This window comes from Lolium rigidum, chromosome 1 (genome assembly GCF_022539505.1).
Source record: "Lolium rigidum isolate FL_2022 chromosome 1, APGP_CSIRO_Lrig_0.1, whole genome shotgun sequence".
NCBI classification, from domain to species: domain Eukaryota; kingdom Viridiplantae; phylum Streptophyta; class Magnoliopsida; order Poales; family Poaceae; genus Lolium; species Lolium rigidum.
This window is the reverse complement of record NC_061508.1, coordinates 245197092-245217170: the sequence shown is the minus strand read 5'-3', so window position 1 is coordinate 245217170 and position 20079 is coordinate 245197092. Positions and strand designations below refer to the sequence as shown.

The window sequence follows — 20079 nt, the reverse complement described above, 5'->3', positions numbered from 1 at the left end:
GATGGCCTGTGCCTCAATTACTCCTTCACAAGAATTTCTCGTGGAGTTCCACCGGGTCAGGTAATCCCGGTCTGTTTCGTTGGAGCGCTGCTGGCATAGAGCGAGCTGTTGTGGCCTATTTGGCCTGCGATAAGTGCTGCTGAAGTTGCTCACGAAAGCTTCCTCAAAGTCCAGCCAACCATTTATGCTTCCCTTTGGCAAGTTGTTAAGCCAAATTCGTGCCGGCCCTACCAGGAAGGACGGTATGATTGTCACGGCCCAACGCCGGTTTCCTCCGCCTGTGGCGGTACCTCCGCCACCAACGACGTACACTGCGGTCACATAGTCCGCAAGCCAATCTTCCGGCTTAGTGGTGCCATCATATGTTTTTGTATCATGGGGCAACTGGAAGTTACGAACCGGTGGTTCTTCTCTCATGATCCGCGGGCCAAAGCACATTGGACCCGGAGGACCTTTAGCTTCGATTATCTTAGAGAGATGCACTATGTCCAGCCTGTGCCTCGCATCCTGGTCTGGCAGAAGTCTTTCTCCAACACGCTCACCTAATGGGTTCCGGTAAGCTCCGACCCTTTCCATGCCTGAATCGGCTTCATCGTAATATTCCGGTACCGCGGCTCTTGCCTGCCGGTACCTTGGAGGTGGCATTTCATCTTCAACGTACGCTGCCCTTGCAGCTCGATAATTTTGCCCGGTTTCACCTTTATCGGCATAATTGTTTCCGGCATAGCCTTTTCCGGCGTAGCCACGACCTGCACCTTGGCTTTTTCTACCGGCATCGTGTTGCCCGGCCTGTTGTTTTCCGGCAAGGACCGGATCATACACAGTCATCTGCTGCGCATTTGCCTCTTTTTCTCTTCTTCTGTCCGGATGGGGGGACGATGCCTGCCCATGGGACTTGCTTCCGGCATTTCTTGCCGAACGCACCGATTTTGATGCCGCAGCTGCTTGGTTTGCCTTAGCAAGCTCAGCATTTTGCTCTTGTATCATTTCTAACAGTTCCCTAACTCGATCTTGTTGTTTTGCTAGTGCATCACCGGTAAGCGAGTCACACATCTCTACTGCAGCTTTAGCGGCTTTTATTGTCTTATCCGGGCTGCTGTACTTAGGTTTTTCTACGATGCTTGACGTGGGCATAACCCTTCGGGTACTCAACATTGCCATACCCGGTGCAAACTATGAAGGTGGACCAGCACGAGGACTCGACAAGCTGGACCTGCACGCGCCTCAACTTGGACTACAAGGAAAGAAGACTCCAATATGAATCCTACTAGGACTCTTGTAAACCCTAGCTTGGCTGATATATAAAGCCAGGCAGGGGCACCCCTTAGACACACATAATTAGAAACATAACTATAGAGGCGACACGCCTAGAAACCGCAACCCGCGGACTAGAACTAGACTAGATACAACTACTCCGCCTATGGCGGCCCCCTGTACCCATATATTCATATAGTGGATTGCTAGCAGGACGTAGCGATCCTCCACCGCGGGGACGTGAACCTGGGTACGTCGTGTACCGTCTCGCTCCCGGAACTTCCGTCGTCGCCTTTCTCTAAAAACCCAAGCCCCTCATGGTGGGCATTGCCGAGGAACCGCCTCGTCAATTGGCGCCGTCTGTGGGAAACGCGGCGACCGGATTTTGTCATCCGGGCGGGATCCGTCGACTTCATCATCAACAACATCCAAATTGCGTCTGAGGAGTCTAATCCAACTTCACGGAATTCATCATTAAGAGCGGCGAGGTGTCTCCATGTGCCGCACGTTTGGGCCGAGTGCTGACCAAGATCAATACATCACCATCAGACAAGAAGATACAATGAAGAAGCAAGAGAAGCAACATTACTACACGTGAGCAAACAAATCCAATCAACATGGGGAGTGGTGTTTTGGAACATGGGTGCATATGCTCCCTATATTTTAAAATGCATCTTATATACATTTTAAATTTCAAAAAAAATAAAACAAAAAATTTGTACGTACATCTTCACGTCCTACGCGCTCACAAAGTTGTTTCATAAAAAATCGACTTATCATGTGACGTGTGTAAAAAAGACAAAATTCAGTGCTAAAAATAATGTTTTTCACAAGAAAAAATTTCTGTTTTTTACATAGACCACAAAAAATATTGGTTTTTCGTGAAACTTAGCGAATGCACATACATTATGGAAATGTACATGTAGAATTTTTTATCCAAATTTTTTGATATTTCGAAATATGTTTTTTTGGTAGAGGGAGCATACGCACCCGGGAGCCGAATTGAATTTCCGAATCAACATGCTGGTATTAGCTCGTGTACGTACGCCCTATATCCAACAGGACCGCATGAAGCCAAAAGAAAACGAAGAAGATAGAAGAAGAAGGGCCGATCAAGCTGCTAGAGCTGCTCCTGCTCCTATGCAAAGCTGGGTCTCGGCCGGAGGCTTTCTCCTTGAAGCAAGTTCCAAGAAAAGGAAAGAAAAAAGTGTGCTTCCGAAAATAGACCAACTACCAAATCGATCAACTACTAAAGGAAAAAAACGATCGGGAGAGCTGCCACTACGTGCAAGAAGGGGAAAATGAAGACAACATTACAGTACATCGCCATCGAGTTCATCCGCGATGAACATCCGATACAAAAATATCGGGTGCTATATTTCCGATTATTTACTACTTGCAAAATTTATTTCGTCAAATATTCTTTGGCTCGTACTATTTTTTGTGCGCAGGTTCTTGCGTCGCAATATAACTGCAGATTGAAGCAAAGCTTCGATTACTCTGTTCGGTTGACCGCGCCCGCCGTTACGCACTCTTCTTACTCGGGGGCTCGCCTGCTGAGGACCCGACATTGCGGACTCGATATATTCGGGTGCTCACCTGTCGTGGGTCCGCTACATCGACTGCGTCCTCTTCATCGACCATGTTTGCCTGGCGCCCGCATGGATGGCGCGACTATTTCGACTGCGCCTACCGCGTGGATTATCTTGGGTGGCGTTTCAACTGCGCCCGCCACATCAACTATTTCTGGACGGATGATTACTTCGACTGCGCCCGCAGTGCGACCTGCTTCCATATTGGACTCGCTGCAGCCGGGCTACTGGATTTATCTTCTTCGGCTCTGGATATATCTTCTCCCGATGCACTCTCGGGTCGGTGGATTCATCATCTGGAGTATTCAAGGGCTATCATATTATATAATATTGACCCGATGCGCTCCTATCGGGAGCGCTGGAATTACTCGGGGGCTCTTGGAGTAATTTTCAAACTATTGCGTTTACTCCCATCGGGAGCATTGGAATTCAAGAAGATATGAAGACTATTACTCCCATCGGGAGTGCCGGTTCGCTGGAACCCAAGAAGATTTGAAGACTATTACTCCCATCGGGAGCGCCGGTTCGCTGGAACCCAAGAAGATATGAAGACTCAAGTTTTGAAGAATTGCAGTAATTCGGGACACCCGAACTGCATCGTCAGGAACTTTGTTCGTATATTCCAACGAACGTCGGTGCGATGGAAAATACGCCCAGAGATTGCACTCTAAAAAGCCTCTGAAACTAGGAGTGCTATGATGCAAAATCAACGGGGACCGTGCTCTTTTCCTTTGCTATAGATGCCTCAAAGAGTGCCGCAAATAGCAAGGATCATGAAACTACGAAGACCTTGCTCTTTTCCTTTGCTATAGATGCCTCAAAGAGTGCCGCAAATAGCAAGGATCATGAAGCAACGGGGACCTTGCTCTTTTTCTTTGCTATAGATGCCTCAAAGAGTGCCGCAGATAGCAAGGATCATGAAACACGTACAAAAACGACCCACGTTCGGTACTTTTCTTATGGAAGTATCAAAGAGCAACGGAGTCATCGGCAGAGCTAGTGCTTCCGATACATTCGGGAGCTGCTGTCAAAACATACATCAGTTGAAAGCAAAGTTGCACATACAACGGGTTTAGCAAGACCTGCAACACGAGATGATCACTCAAACAATTTGCTGACCAACGAATACACATACGCTTAAACGGGCAATTAAGATTTGCTCCTTCAAAATTTGCCAACGGCATTAACGCGGTAAAAGTGCATATACATGTACCTACTGAAAAACTTACAAACAATGGCATCAACGATGCTCAAAGGTGCATTGAGGATTGCCCCTTGAAATATATAACAACGTGTCAACGGCACCTGAAGAAAACTATAAACATCGGGTTGCTCGACTTGAGTCTACTCACGGTTGCAAGCATCAGTGCCCGGACTCGGGGGCTACTTCCATCGGGAGCGCTGGACGCGCACCCGATTAAATTATCGACTCCTCTGGGCCATCATCTGAATTATCGGCTCTTCTGGGCCATCATCCGAATCATCGGCTCCTCTGGGCCATCATCTCAATCATCGTCTCCTCAGGGCCATCATCTCAATCATCGGCTCTTCCTGGGTATCATCCGAATCATCGGCTCCTCTGGGCCATCATCTCAATCATCGTATCCTCAGGGCCATCATCTCAATCATCGGCTCCTCTGGGATATCATCTGAATCATCAACTCCTCTATCTATGGCATCATCAGAGTCATCGACATCAAGTTCTCGGAACTTGAAAAAGTCTACGGTGTTTGACTTAGCATTTTTTACACCCTATACATAACTATTTCATATTTATCTACAGAGCTCGGGGCTACTCCCATCGGGAGCGCTAGTCGCGCACCCGATAAAAAATATGGCAACCTCGCCAACAAAGAAGAATAAAGTTGAAGACATCGGCATCAACAATCAAGATCTTCGAGTAGTACAACTTGAGTCTATGCGTGGCTGCAAGCACCCGCCCATAGACTCGGGGGCTACTCCCATCGGGAGCGCTTCGCGCACCAGACAGAAAGCAACTCCGATTCTACATCAAGCACAAGATTCAACAGATGATCAAGACATTCGGCGAAGACAACTTTATTCCCTGCCCGAAGCTTCACTTCGGCCATACACTCGGGGGCTACTGACGTGGGCATAACCCTTCGGGTACTCGACATTGCCATACCCGGTGCAAACTATGAAGGTGGACCAGCACGAGGACTCGACAAGCTGGACCTGCACGCGCCTCAACTTGGACTACAAGGAAAGAAGACTCCAATATGAATCCTACTAGGACTCTTGTAAACCCTTGCTTGGCTGATATATAAAGCCAGGCAGGGGCACCCCTTAGACACACATAATCAGAAACATAAATATAGAGGCGACACGCCTAGAAACCGCAACCCGCGGACTAGAACTAGACTAGATGCAACTACTTCGCCTATGGCGGCCCCCTGTACCCATATATTCATATAGTGGATTGCTAGCAGGACGTAGCGATCCTCCACCGCGGGGACGTGAACCTAGGTACGTCGTGTACCGCCTCGCTCCCGGAACTTCCGTCGTCGCCTTTCTCTAAAAACCCAAGCCCCTCATGGTGGGCATTGCCGAGAAACCGCCTCGTCAATGCTCAAGGACGCGGATTGATGCGTGTAGTTGACACGTCCGTTGGGAACCCCAAGAGGAAGGTGTGATGCGCACAGCGGCAAGTTTCCCTCAGTAAGAAACCAAGGTTTAATCGAACCAGTAGGAGTCAAGAAGCACATTGAAGGTTGTCGGCGGCGGGATGTAGTGCGGCGCAACACCGTGGATTCCGGCGCCAACGTGGAACCTGCACAACACAACCAAAGTACTTTGCCCCAACGAAACAAAGTGAGGTTGTCAATCTCACCGGCTTGCCTGTAACAAAGGATTAGATGTATAGTGTGGATGATGATTGTTTGCAGAAAATAGTAGAACAAGTATTGCGGTAGATTGTATTCGATGTAAAAGAATGGACCGGGGTCCACAGTTCACTAGAGGTGTCTCTCCCATAAGATAAATAGCATGTTGGGTGAACAAATTACAGTCGGGCAATTGACAAATAGAGAGGGCATAACAATGCACATACATGATATGATGAATATTGTGAGATTTAATTGGGCATTACGACAAAGTACATAGACCGCTATCCAGACATGCATCTATGCCTAAAAAGTCCACCTTCAGGTTATCATCCGAACCACTTCCGGTATTAAGTTGCAAAACAACGGACAATTGCATTAAGTATGGTGCGTAATGTAATCAATAACTACATCCTCGGACATAGCATCAATGTTTTATCCCTAGTGGCAACAGCACATCCACAACCTTAGAACTTTCTCATCATCGTCCCAGATTTAATGGAGGCATGAACCCACTATATCGAGCATAAATACTCCCTCTTGGAGTTAAGAGCAAAAACTTGGCCAGAGCCTCTACTAATAACGGAGAGCATGCAAGATCATAAACAACACATAGGTAATAGATTGATAATCAACATAACATAGTATTCTCTATCCATCGGATCCCGACAAACACAACATATAGAATTACAGATAGATGATCTTGATCATGTTAGGCAGCTCACAAGATGCGACAATGAAGCACATGAGGAGAAGACAACCATCTAGCTACTGCTATGGACCCATAGTCCAGGGGTGAATTACTCACTCATCACTCCGGAGGCGACCATGGCGGTGAAGAGTCCTCCGGGAGATGAATCCCCTCTCCGGCAGGGTGCCGGAGGTGATCTCCAGAATCCCCGAGATGGGATTGGCGGCGACGGCGTCTCAGTAAGGTTTTCCGTATCGTGGCTCTCGGTACTGGGGGTTTCGCGACGAATACTATATGTAGGCGGAAGGGCAGGTCAGGGGGCCACACGAGGGCCCCACACAACAGGCCGGCGCGGCCCAGGCCCAGGCCGTGCCGCCTTAGTGTGTGGCCACCTCGTGGCCCCACTTCGTCTCTCCTTCGGACTTCTGGAAGCTTCGTGGAAAAATAGGCCCCTGGGCGTTGATTTCGTCCAATTCCGAGAATATTTCTTTACTAGGATTTCTGAAACCAAAAACAGCAGAAAACAACGAACTGGCTCTTCGTCATCTCGTTAATAGGTTAGTGCCGGAAAATGCATAAATACGACATATAATGTGTATAAAACATGTAGATATCATCAATAATGTGGCATGGAACATAAGAAATTATCGATACGTCGGAGACGTATCAGCATCCCCAAGCTTAGTTCCTGCTCGTCCCGAGCAGGTAAACGATAACAAAGATAATTTCTGGAGTGACATGCCATCATAACCTTGATCATACTATTGTAAACATATCTAATGAATGCAGCGATCAAAACAATGGTAATGACATGAGTAAACAAATGAATCATAAAGCAAAGACTTTTCATGAATAGTACTTCAAGACAAGCATCAATAAGTCTTGCATAAGAGTTAACTCATAAAGCAATAAATCAAAGTAAAGGTATTGAAGCAACACAAAGGAAGATTAAGTTTCAGCGGTTGCTTTCAACTTATAACATGTATATCTCATGGATAATTGTCAACATAGAGTAATATAACAAGTGCAATATGCAAGTATGTAGGAATCAATGCACAGTTCACACAAGTGTTTGCTTCTTGAGGTGGAGAGAGATAGGTGAACTGACTCAACATAAAAGTAAAAGAAAGGTCCTTCGCAGAGGAAAGCATCGATTGCTATATTTGTGCTAGAGCTTTTATTTTGAAAACGAGAAACAATTTTGTCAACGGTAGTAATAAAGCATATGTATTATGTAAATTATATCTTACAAGTTCCAAGCCTCATGCATAGTATACTAATAGTGCCCACACCTTGTACTAATTAGCTTGGACTACCGGGATCATCGCAATACACATGTTTTAACCAAGTGTCACAAATGGGTACCTCCATGCCGCCTGTACAAAGGTCTAAGGAGAAAGCTCGCATTTTGGATTTCTCGCTTTTGATTATTCTCAACTTAGACATCCATACCGGAACAACATGGACAACGAGATAATGGACTCCTCTTTAATGCATAAGCATGTAGCAACAATTAGTGTTCTCATATGAGATTGAGGATATATGTCCAAAACTGAAACTTCCACCATGATTCATGGCTTTAGTTAGCGGCCCAATGTTCTTCTCTAACAATATGCATGCTCTAACCATTAAAGTGGTAGATCTCCCTTACTTCGAGACAAGACGGACATGCATAGCAACTCACATGATATTCAACAAAGAGTAGTTGATGGCGTCCCCGGAAGACATGGTTATCGCACAACAAGCAACTTAATAAGAGATAAAGTGCATAAGTACATATTCAATACCACAATAGTTTTTAAGCTATTTGTCCCATGAGCTATATATTGCAAAGGTAGAGAATGGAAATTTTAAAGGTAGCACTCAAGCAATTTACTTTGGAATGGCGGAGAAATACCATGTAGTAGGTAGATATGGTGGACACAAATGGCATAGTGGTTGGCTCAAGGATTTTGGATGCATGAGAAGTATTCCCTCTCGATACAAGGTTTAGGCTAGCAAGGTTATTTGAAACAAACACAAGGATGAACCGGTGCAGCAAAACTCACATAAAAGACATATTGTAAACATTATAAGACTCTACACCGTCTTCCTTGTTGTTCAAACTCAATACTAGAAATTATCTAGACTTTAGAGAGACCAAATATGCAAACCAAATTTAGCAAGCTCTAGGTGTTTCTTCATTAATGGGTGCAAAGTATATGATGCAAGAGCTTAAACATGAGCACAACAATTGCCAAGTATCAAATTATTCAAGACATTTTAGAATTACTACATGTAGCATTTCCCGGTTCCAACCATATAACAATTTAACAAAGAAGATTCAACCTTCGCCATGAATACTATGAGTAAAGCCTAAGGACATATTTGTCCATATGCAACAGCGGAGCGTGTCTCTCTCCCACACAATGAATGCTAGGATCCATTTTATTCAAACAAAAACAAAAACAAAAACAAACAAAAACAAACCGACGCTCCAAGCAAAGTACATAAGATGTGATGGAATAAAAATATAGTTTCAGGGGAGGAACCTGATAATGTTGTCGATGAAGAAGGGGATGCCTTGGGCATCCCCAAGCTTAGACGCTTGAGTCTTCTTAGAATATGCAGGGGTGAACCACCGGGGCATCCCCAAGCTTAGAGCTTTCACTCTCCTTGATCATATTGTATCATCCTCCTCTCTTGATCCTTGAAAACTTCCTCCACACCAAACTCGAAACAACTCATTAGAGGGTTAGTGCACAATAAAAATTAACATGTTCAGAGGTGACAAAATCATTCTTAACACTTCCGGACATTGCATAAAGCTACTGGACATTAATGGATCAAAGAAATTCATCCAACATAGCAAAAGAGGCAATGCGAAATAAAAAGGCAGAATCTGTCAAAACAGAACAGACCGTAAAGATGGATTTTATTGAGGCACCAGACTTGCTCAAATGAAAATTCCCAAATTTAATGAAAGTTGCGTACATATCTGAGGATCACGCACGTAAATTGGCATATTTTTCTGAGCTACCTACAGAGGGGCAGGTCGAAATTCGTGACAGCAAAGAAATCATGCATCGCGCGAGTAATCCAAATCTAGTATGAACCTTACTATCAAAGACTTTACTTGGCACAACAAAGCACAAAACTAAGATAAGGAGAGGTTGCTACAGTAGTAAACAACTTCCAAGACTCAAATATAAAACAAAAATACTGTAGTAAAAACATGGGTTGTCTCCCATAAGCGCTTTTCTTTAACGCCTTTCAGCTAGGCGCAAAAAGTGTGTATCAAGTGTTATCGAGAGGTGATGCATCTTCAGCGGGGTTTGGAGTTTTCTCAACCATGCATAGTATATTGGATACATAAGTTTCAGCGATTCCCTTTTCATTAGTCTTGGGCTTGCTACTCTCATCAAACAAATTTTCAGGAACAAGCCAAGCATAGTTATTTTCTAGCGCTTCATTCATCGCTAGGAGCTTACATGGTATTAGTGCTTTGATCTCCCCACCATCATTAATATTATTAGTGTACCTTACTCTCTCCATGTCCATCTTTTCAAGGATACTAACAAAATTGACATAAGAACCAAGCATCTTATATTTAATAAAGACCTTTCTAGCCTCTCTTGCTATACTACCAAATTCTCTAAGAAGGGTTTCTAAAACAAAATCTTTCTTTTCCCCTTCTTCCATATCATCGAGTGTAAGAAACATGTGTTGGATTATAGGATTGAGATTAACAAATTTAGTTTCCAACATGCGAACTAAAGCAGCAGCAGCAATTTCATAAGTAGGAGCAAGTTCTACCAAGTGTCTATCCTCAAAATCTTCAACGGTACTAACATGATTGAAAAATTCTTCTATATTATTTCTCCCAATTATAGACCCACGTCCTACCGGTATGTCTTTTACGGTAAAATTAAAAGGAAACATGTTGAAATAAGTAAAGCAAATATAAGTAACTATTTTCTTTTTTGTGTTTTGATATAGTGTGCAAGACAGTAAATAAAGTAAAGCTAGCAACTAATTTTTTTATGTTTTGATATAAGTGCAGCAAACAAAGTAGTAAATAAAATAAAGCAAGACAAAAACAAAGTAAAGAGATTGGATTGTGAAGACTCCCCTTGCAGCGTGTCTTGATCTCCCCGGCAACGGCGCCAGCAATTTGCTTGATGCGTGTAGTTGACACGTCCGTTGGGAACCCCAAGAGGAAGGTGTGATGCGCACAGCGGCAAGTTTCCCTTAGTAAGAAACCAAGGTTTAATCGAACCAGTAGGAGTCAAGAAGCACGTTGAAGGTTGATGGCGGCGGGATGTAGTGCGGCGCAACACCGGGATTCCGGCGCCAACGTGGAACCCGCACAACACAACCAAAGTACTTTGCCCCAACGAAACAGTGAGGTTGTCAATCTCACCGGCTTGCTGTAACAAAGGATTAGATGTATAGTGTGGATGATGATTGTTTGCAGAAAATAGTAGAACAAGTATTGCAGTAGATTGTATTCGATGTAAAAGAATGGACCGGGGTCCACAGTTCACTAGAGGTGTCTCTCCCATAAGATAAATAGCATGTTGGGTGAACAAATTACAATCGGGCAATTGACAAATAGAGAGGGCATAACAATGCACATACATGATATGATGAATATTGTGAGATTTAATTGGGCATTACGACAAAGTACATAGACCGCTATCCAGAATGCATCTATGCCTAAAAAGTCCACCTTCAGGTTATCATCCGAACCCCTTCCAGTATTAAGTTGCAAAACAACAGACAATTGCATTAAGTATGGTGCGTAATGTAATCAATAACTACATCCTCGGACATAGCATCAATGTTTTATCCCTAGTGGCAACAAGCACATCCACAACCTTAGAACTTTCTGTCTCTCGTCCCGCATTTAATGGAGGCATGAACCCACTATCGAGCATAAATACTCCCTCTTGGAGTTAAGAGCAAAAACTTGGCCAGCATCCTCTACTAATAACGGAGAGCATGCAAGATCATAAACAACACATAGGTAATAGATTGATAATCAACATAACATAGTATTCTCTATCCATCGGATCCCGACAAACACAACATATAGAATTACAGATAGATGATCTTGATCATGTTAGGCAGCTCACAAGATCCGACAATGAAGCACATGAGGAGAAGACAACCATCTAGCTACTGATATGGACCCATAGTCTAGGGGTGAACTACTCACTCATCACTCCGGAGGCGACCATGGCGGTGAAGAGTCCTCCGGGAGATGAATCCCCTCTCCGGCAGGGTAACGGAGGTGATCTCCAGAATCCCCCGAGATGGGATTGGCGGCGGCGGTGTCTCAGTAAGGTTTTCCGTATCGTGGCTCTCGGTACTGGGGGTTTCGCGACGAAGACTATATGTAGGCGGAAGGGCAGGTCGGGGGCCACACGAGGGCCCCACACAACAGGCCGGCGCGGCCCGGGCCCAGGCCGCGCCGCCTTAGTGTGTGGCCACCTCGTGGCCCCACTTCGTCTCTCCTTCGGACTTCGGAAGCTTCGTGGAAAAATAGGCCCCCGGGCGTTGATTTCGTCCAATTCCGAGAATATTTCTTTACTAGGATTTCTGAAACCAAAAACAGCGTAAAACAAAGAATCGGCTCTTCGGCATCTCGTTAATAGGTTAGTGCCGGAAAATGCATAAATACGACATATAATGTGTATAAAACATGTAGATATCATCAATAATGTGGCATGGAACATAAGAAATTATCGATACGTCGGAGACGTATCACGGATATGCTCTTTCCGGCAAGAACTTCCCGGCGCAAATCCTGATCTAGATTGCGAGCTCTAAGCCTGTTTTCCGGTACTCTAGCAGCCTGCACGCTAACAGAAGCAAAGCCATGGGCAGCGTTATACTCACGTAGGGTTAGGTTCAGCTCGCGCTGCGCCCGGATGATGTCCGCGCCTCCGGAGAGCAGCTTCTTCCGCGTTGCCTCCAGCTCCGCCTGAGCTGCTGCAGGGTCGATGTTCTGCGCGATGGGCGTCGCCAGCACGCTCATGGCCGCTTGGAGAGGAGTCTCCGGTGGCGCTGCAGATGTTCCCGCAGCCGCTTGGTCGCGCTCAGTCGGCGGTTTGGCCGTGCGCGTGGACTTCGCCTGCCCAGCGCCTTTCGCCGCACCTTCCTTGCCGGCGTCAGCCGTGCCAACCACCAGCACCTCCACGCTGCCGGCGGCGCAGCCGTTGCGCAGCCCACGAGCAGATCTTGGCGGGTCCGGCGCTACCAGCACCGGCGAGAGGCACTGGCGCGCAGGGACGGTGCCGATGTAGACGCGGTGGCTGCCGAACTCGATGATGCGGCCGTTCTTGGGGAACTTACCGCCGTTGGAGAAGCAGCCAGTGTTGTTGTTGATGAAGTCCAGCGAGCCGAGGCGGTAGACGAGGCCACTGACCACACGCTTGCCGGAGATGGTGAGGAGGCCCGCCCGAATATGAACTCCAGCAAGCGCAGCTGATGGCCCCACGGTGGGCGCCAAATGTCGTCGTGGTGAACAGACATATGACATGGGATGGCTTGAGTTGGGGCCGAATGTGCGCTAGAGGATTCGAGGGAGGGTTTTGGTTATATGGGGATGAACTCCGGATGGATTACCGGATGCTATCTGGAAGAACTTGGCCTTGGCCAGAGGTTGAAGAAGAAGAACACAAGAACTATCTTAACTCTGGATCTCTTTATTCCATGATCAAGTAAGATTCGTACATACGCGTGTCCCCGCGATGGGGTGTGCTCACTCTCCTTATATAGGGGAGAGGGTGGCTTCCAGGGGAAGAAACCCTAGGAAACCCTAATGGCATCTTTGACTAGACAAACTACTTTACAAAGCCTCTTTGGCAGCAGGTGACGCCGGTATGTCTTTAATCAGGGGCGCTGACGTCCTCCGGTACCTTTTACGTCATCTTCTGCTTTGGCCTCAGAGCTTCGATTAAAGCTGTAGTGCTTCGCTCATCTTTGTCCTCTAGCTCTGGAGAGAATCTTTGACCAGCTTGCCGACGTGCTACACCGTAGCCCGTGACGGTACTTCCGGTATCTTCTTAGCCTATTCCGGTATACCCCTCCCGGGATACCGGTATAGTTTCTCTTAGCCACACGATTGTCTTCGTCATCCAGAAATAACTCTAAACCGGTACGTTTACTGCCTAGACAAGGCTAGTTTGCCAAGCCTTTGGCATACCGGGGGTCATCCCCCCGACAACATCTCTCCATAATTATATTTTGTGTGTTTGATGACAACATATGTGATGATCTAATGTGGCTTAGTGTGCAGATTTGATCGTCATTAGGGTTTGAGGTGAGAAGTATTAAAAAGGGGAAAGTCGTGGATGAAAAGGAAGAAGGAAGAAAGAAGTCTGGAATTTCCAGGCCAGAAATTCTTTCAGAATTTCCGACCCCCAAATTTTTGCTAAGGACTTAAGGTCCAGAGCCCCTAGATGCCCCCCCCCCCCCCGAAATTTGGTCGGACATTTCTATCGAAGGGCCAGAAATTCCGGGGGGGGGGGGGGGATTCCGGGCCGGACATTTCTCGAAATATCCGGGCCCCAAAAATTCGCTAAGGACCAGAGGGCCAGACACGCAGTACACCCCCCGGAAATTTGCCCGGACATTTGTGTCGATCGGGCGGAAATTCCGGGGGGCGGAAATTCCGGCCCCAACTTACACCGGGAATTCCGGCCTTACAAGTCAGCAACGGCTACATTTGGTGGGGGTATAAATACCCCCTTCTTCTTCCAGCTCAGGTTGCTCAATCCTGCTCAAGTTCATCCACCATTAGAGCCACCTCAAGAAACACAAGAATCACAAGTTCTCATCCTCCAACCATCCAAAGCTCTTGATCTTTGGAGAATCGAAGGAGAAGACCGCGATCTACATCTTCACCGAAGCGATTTGCATTTCCCCCTCATATGCTTGAGGGCCCCTTTGCTACTGTTCCTATTTGGAAACCCTAGTTGTTTGTGGTTGATTTGTTCTTGTTGTTCTTGTTGTTGTTGTGTTGTTACATGTATTGGGAGCCTCCAATTCGGTTGTGGATGTGTGCCCCAAGAACCTTGTAAAGGCCCGATTTCCTCCTTGTGGAAATCCCTTAGTGCAAGTGTGCTAGGCCTTTGTGGCGTTGCTCACAGGAGACCTGAGTGAAGCCTTCGTGGCGTTGATCTGGCCTCTGTGGCGACCACACTCCTCCAAACGTAGACGTACTTCCCCTCAAAAGGAAGAAACTACGAGAATCATCTATGTGTCTCCGCATGCTCCACTCTCGGTTACCTCTATCCTTATTATCTCCTCTATATATTGTCTAGCTATATATTGCTTAGTAGTTGACCTTGTCATATAGATAAATTCACATAGTTGCATATCTAGAGAATTTACCTCTGTGTCAAGCCTAAATTGGAAAAGAACTAAAAATTGGTTAGCACCTATTCAACCTCCTCTAGGTGCGGCATACGATCCTTTTAGGTACCACGATCTGCTGTTATAATTCATTCATTGATTCTGGTTGATTGGATTAGACTGATCCATGTATAATTTCCAGTTGATTCAAGTAACTATATTTACAATATTACCAAGCTACTGAAATAAGTTTTGGCTAAACCACCTATTATATTGATCCGTTTTGGTGCAATTAAGCCAGTGTTGCTAAGCATATATTGACGTTAAGCATATATTGACGTATCATGTTCTGCATCTACCATCTTATGCATATTGCGACCACGCCTGTGATAGGGTTGACCCTAGCCTCCAGTGGCTCTGCCTTCTTCGAGATGGCGGACCCATACCAGTGGCGGAGCTAGAACAACAACACGGTGTAGTCATGTTAAAATTGTGTAGTCAAATACATGTATTTGTACAAATTTTTAATTATTTTTTACATACTCTAAGCTTGCATTGCAAAAAAAACTGTGAAGTCAAATGACTATACAACGCAAGGTGTGGCTCCGCCACTGACCCATATGGCACTGGCAGAAAGCCCAAGCAACATCTGAAGCCAACACTTGAGATGGAGGCTCCGATCCAGTCCACGTCGAGCTCGCCTAGCGCCTGCTTGCCCGGTTAGTAACGAGGAACTTGAAACGTCACCAAATATGATTTTTCTGATTCTAGAAGGTTTAATTGTCAAACGCAATTGTATTAATCATACCTTTTCGGATCGGTGGGAGTAGTATATTTAACTATTTTTATGATTGTACATAAGTATTGTTGTTCTGTTTGTTTTTGCGTGGTTGGGTCTAATTTCATCTTATTAACTTTGTTTTCTAAATTCTATAAAGCGCATTTCTATTTAGATGTAGAACGGTTCGAGTTTCACGGGATCGTGCGTCAAGACGCACATCTAAATCTAGTAGTGTTGGATGAAGCACACAAAGTAAATGATCTTAAATCCCCATGTCACCAGCGTAATGAACCATATAATTTGCGTGAAAAAGGTTTTAATGACTCGTACCCCATTTATCTAGACATATTGAGTTATTCTCTCTCAACCCTTCATTCACGATTGGTCTATGCTCCTGTTACTTCTACTCATTTGTTCTATTTTTATAATTATGAACCATAACATGACATATATGCATTGTTAAATTTCATCCAGCCAATACTCTCTTCTTAACAAGCTTGAATTTCTTACAAATTATATCCTCCCTATGTAAAAAGGACAATGCTCTAACTCAAGTGAGAACACTAAGCAAATGTATTTACAAACACTTGGGGTAAATTTCACATATAAGTGTTTGTTTATTGTAAGTCTGCAATATATGTAAATATGATATTTGTTTAACATATTTTACAGTGGAACCATCTTGGTTTCTCTTTATATTTTTTATAAGGTAAGCACAAGATTATTTACACTAAACTTGTATACTTGTTTACAATGTTCCGGTTTACAATTCCTTTCTGATCATTCACACATATCTTTCACTATGTGCTATATTAACGTACAATAAGATATAAGTCACATTACTTTTACACATAGAGCGTTAGAAATAATTGAACCAAATCATTTCAAATATAGGAAAATAATAAAAGATAAGATATCATGTCTTTTGGGAATAGTTTATGATACTTGCATGTATATAGTGTATATATATGTGTGTATCCTTATATATTTTACTAAAGATATTGTATGCTAGATAATATATGAATAGAGATTTCTTGTTACTAACTAGATATACTCAAACATAAAACTGTAGAGTACGTATATATGGCATCGAGGATTACGATGTTGCTGTCTCTTTTTTGGTCAAGTGTGTCTTATATTTAAGATTGAGTTCAATGATATGTTGACCACATGTGTATGCTATATATTTGATACTAGAATAGGGCCTTTCTAGATAATATAGTCTCTAGTAGAACTTATAGGGCATTCAATGGAGAAAGACTACCAACCTTGCATTACCCACATTAACATTTGGTTCAAATGCCTACGAGTATTCTTTTATTTAATCTTAACATATGATATATATGTTGCCTTGGCCAGAGAAAACACTATTGCTTAATATGCATGCCATGTTTTCATGCTACACATGACCACTAAATTCGCTATCACCCTGTGTCTGCAGTTTGTAGTACACTGTTCAAAATTAGTCTCAGATGCCGCTTGAGCTATCCATTGGTGTTGAGTGAGACTTGTGCATGAATTTAACTGTATCATTAAATGTTATTCACATATTGTTTGTCAAATACATTTTTAATTGGAGTATTCATGTGATATGGAGATATGGAGCAAATTGAGTCATTTTTTACTCATCCGTGACATTCTCTTTTTTGTATGCAGCAATAAATTAGTTAAAACATTGGTGAAGGATTTCACGATTTGATGAATTGGTGTGTGATTCCCCAACTTTGATCTCGTCACTTCTAGGAGTCTTTTTCAGCTAACGTGTGTCAACGTCCCTCACATTTAGGGTTTAGACGGTTCTATTTGAGAAATGAAACACACAACGTGAAGCCCCATTTCACAATTTCAATTAACAATATCAAATTTATATTTATCTATGAATTCCAATCTTGTAAATTCCATTGGTTCTTTATATATTTCCGTTGGTTCATTAGGGAGTGTTGGAGAAGATAGGTAAATGGAGTGAGTTTTCTAGTACTCCATCCGATTCATATTACTTGACGTTAATATAGATGTATCTAGACACATTTTAATTGTAGATATATCCATTTTAGCATCAAATAATATGAATTGAAGGGAGTAGTAGAAGATAGGCTTCACCAGCGACACGCTCGCGTCCATGCATTGCTCCAGAAAACCACGACTGAAGTAGGCGGGGCGTCAGGTGGTGACGGTTCTGTTGCAACTTGCGAGGCGAGCGCAGCGACGCTGTCGTAGGGGCCAGGGGCGAGCGGCGGGAGGACCGGCATGTACCCAATCCGGCGACCAGGGACGGCGTGCGGCTGCAGACGCCCGTGACATCGAGTCATGGAGTCTCTAAATCATCTCAGGCTCTCACGGTAGGGTTCTAAAAATCCAATTCATTACTGATTCCTTTCCAATTTTCGAACTCAATCCAATCAGTAATGTCTCTTCCAGGTTACAATTCTTTTCGCGAATTCTTCCAGTTTACAATTAGAGTATCTATATTTGGAATGTATAGCAAATCAGAAATTTCTCTTTTCCAATTGTTGCAGCTGTGTTGAATTTGTGTTTAGAAATTAAGAATAATTGACTGAAAGATGAAATAGGCCGGTGGTGATTTGAAGTTATTGCGGGAAATGTGCTGATGTTGATGCGCTTCAAAGAAACAGAAGACCAATTCCACCTTAACACCAGAACGATCAAGTGTTGATGTTGAATTTGGACCTCAAAAATAAAACATTCTTTTAACCTTCACGTTTAGCATTGGATTTTTTTTTTTTAAATTTGAATACCCATTGCCAATATGCTGTGCCCGCCCATGGGTTTATATATTCCATTAGGACAAGCGCGTTTACAAGCCCGCCCAGAATACCAAAAAGAAACGAATTTCAAAACATTGGTTTAATCCATTTTTCATGCAAGTCCCACCGGTGCCCAACAAAACAAGCGCGCATTCAAGCCTGCCCTTCCCGCCAACCGTTTCAACCAGTTTCCCGTTCCCCGCGCCGCGCAACCCGAAAAATCCCCAATTTCTTTCGTTCCCCCCTCGTCCTCCTCCGCCTTCCCGCCTCGCCTCGCCTCGCCGCGCTGCTACCGCCGCTATTTATTCCCTCCAGATCGCCATTGTCCTCCCTCAGCACCGAAGCAAGATCCAATCCATCGCCCTTCCCCTCCCCTCCCCTTCCCTCCGCAGGCAGCCAGATCCAGCCCATGGCGAGCACCGGCAACGCCCCCCGCTCGCGGAAGCGCGTCGAGGCCACCGTCCTCAAGCGCGCGCGCGACGGAAGCGCCTTCACCCGCTGGTAACCTCCCTCCCTCCTCCTCGCCCTTCTTTCTCCGCTGCTTCTCCCATGACTGACCGAGTGAACGACTGCTCGCTTGCAGCGAGGCGTGCAGCAAGAATGTCCCCGTCGTCCTCATCGACCTGCACAGCTGCAGCCTCGACTCCAAGATCCGCACCAGCCTCGGTGCGCCCCCTTCAATTTCTTCCTCCCCCCAGCACTCACGCATCTGCCACGGCTAATCTAACAACCCCCCTTTGATTTACCAGAGTCGCAGGTCGTGGAGAAGGCCGTCGAGGTCGCCGCCAAGGCCGAGAAGAAGAGGAAGTCGCCCTCCGCTGCCGCGGGCAAGGGGAAGAAGAGCAAGACAGGAGGAGACGGCGCCAAGAAGAAGCGCCCGCAGACTGCCTTCTTCCTCTTCATGTAAGCGTCTATCTTTCTCCCCGTCCGTCCTGCCATGCCAATCAGGAACCGAGTCTCTTGCTGCTGTCGCTGTTCTCTGACAAAATTCGATTCTGTTCTCTTTGCAGGAGTGACTTCAGGGCGGAGTTCAAGGCGGCTCATCCCGACGAGAAGGGCGTCTCCGCCGTACGTTCTGTCCACCCTCACGTTCTGCTCAGTTTGTTCATGTGATGTGTCCTTACTCTGAACGTGTGTCGTGACTCTGAACTGCAGGTTGGCAAGGCAGCAGGAGAGAAGTGGAGATCCATGACCGAAGAGGAGAAGAAGCCCTACGTCGACCAGGCCAAAGAGCTCAAGGCCAAGTTCGCCAGTGGCGAGGGCAGCGCGGTAATATTTTTTTGGATCCCACACTGAATCAATCCCTAAATTCCTGTCCATTGCTGATGATATTGCTGTTCATGTGCCTCAACCTGACTGTTGTTTCATGTTTGGTGTCTGATGATGGTGCAGGAGAACAATGTAGGAGACGAGGAGAAGGCGGAGGGTGATGAAGAAGAGGTGGAGGAGGAGGAGGAGGTGGTGGATGAGCCAGAAAAGGAGGAAGAAGCTGAGGAGGAAGAGGAGAAGAACGAGCTGGATGATGACATCTAGGCTGCATCTGAAGAACAAGGGTGGTCGTTTCTGTTTGAGACCCTGTTTTGTAAATGGCAACTTGTTCTGTCCATCTGTCCTGGACAAACCTGAACCTCGACTCAACTTAGTACTGCTAGCGGTAGCGAATGTCTTTACTGGTTGAGCAGTCAGTTATCATTGTTATGAAATTGGAGTCAAAGCAGTGTTAAGATGTTAGATGATTGCGCGAATCCTATTCTCCTTGCATTGCATTTGCAGTATGCAGTATTTGGAGCATAATTCATTCTAGGATTCT

General features: G+C 45.2%; 1 protein-coding gene across 2 annotated transcripts; it reads left to right on the top strand.

Moving 5' to 3' along the window:
• Positions 1–18675: 18675 nt before the first annotated feature.
• LOC124683433 (high mobility group B protein 7) lies at positions 18676–19802 on the top strand. Of its 2 annotated transcripts, none has more exons than XM_047217945.1 (6): positions 18676–18770; positions 18853–18935; positions 19019–19172; positions 19280–19328; positions 19425–19538; positions 19662–19802. In XM_047217945.1, the coding sequence occupies exons 1-6, from the start codon at positions 18679–18681 to the stop codon at positions 19800–19802; spliced, it is 633 nt and encodes a 210-aa protein (XP_047073901.1). In that variant the 5' UTR covers positions 18676–18678. The 2 variants fall into 2 exon arrangements, with proteins under 2 accessions (XP_047073901.1, XP_047073900.1); XM_047217944.1 differs by having other exon boundaries at positions 19280–19337.
• Positions 19803–20079: the final 277 nt, after the last annotated feature.

Excerpts from the sequence above, each read along its gene's own strand:
- LOC124683433 (XM_047217944.1), top strand. The coding sequence starts at position 18,679 with ATGGCGAGCACCGGCAACGCCCCCCGCTCGCGGAAGCGCGTCGAGGCC. Across the intron at positions 18,936-19,018 it reads CAAGATCCGCACCAGCCTCG|AGTCGCAGGTCGTGGAGAAG; the intron begins GTGCGCCCCCTT and ends TTGATTTACCAG. Across the intron at positions 19,173-19,279 it reads ACTGCCTTCTTCCTCTTCAT|GAGTGACTTCAGGGCGGAGT; the intron begins GTAAGCGTCTAT and ends TTCTCTTTGCAG.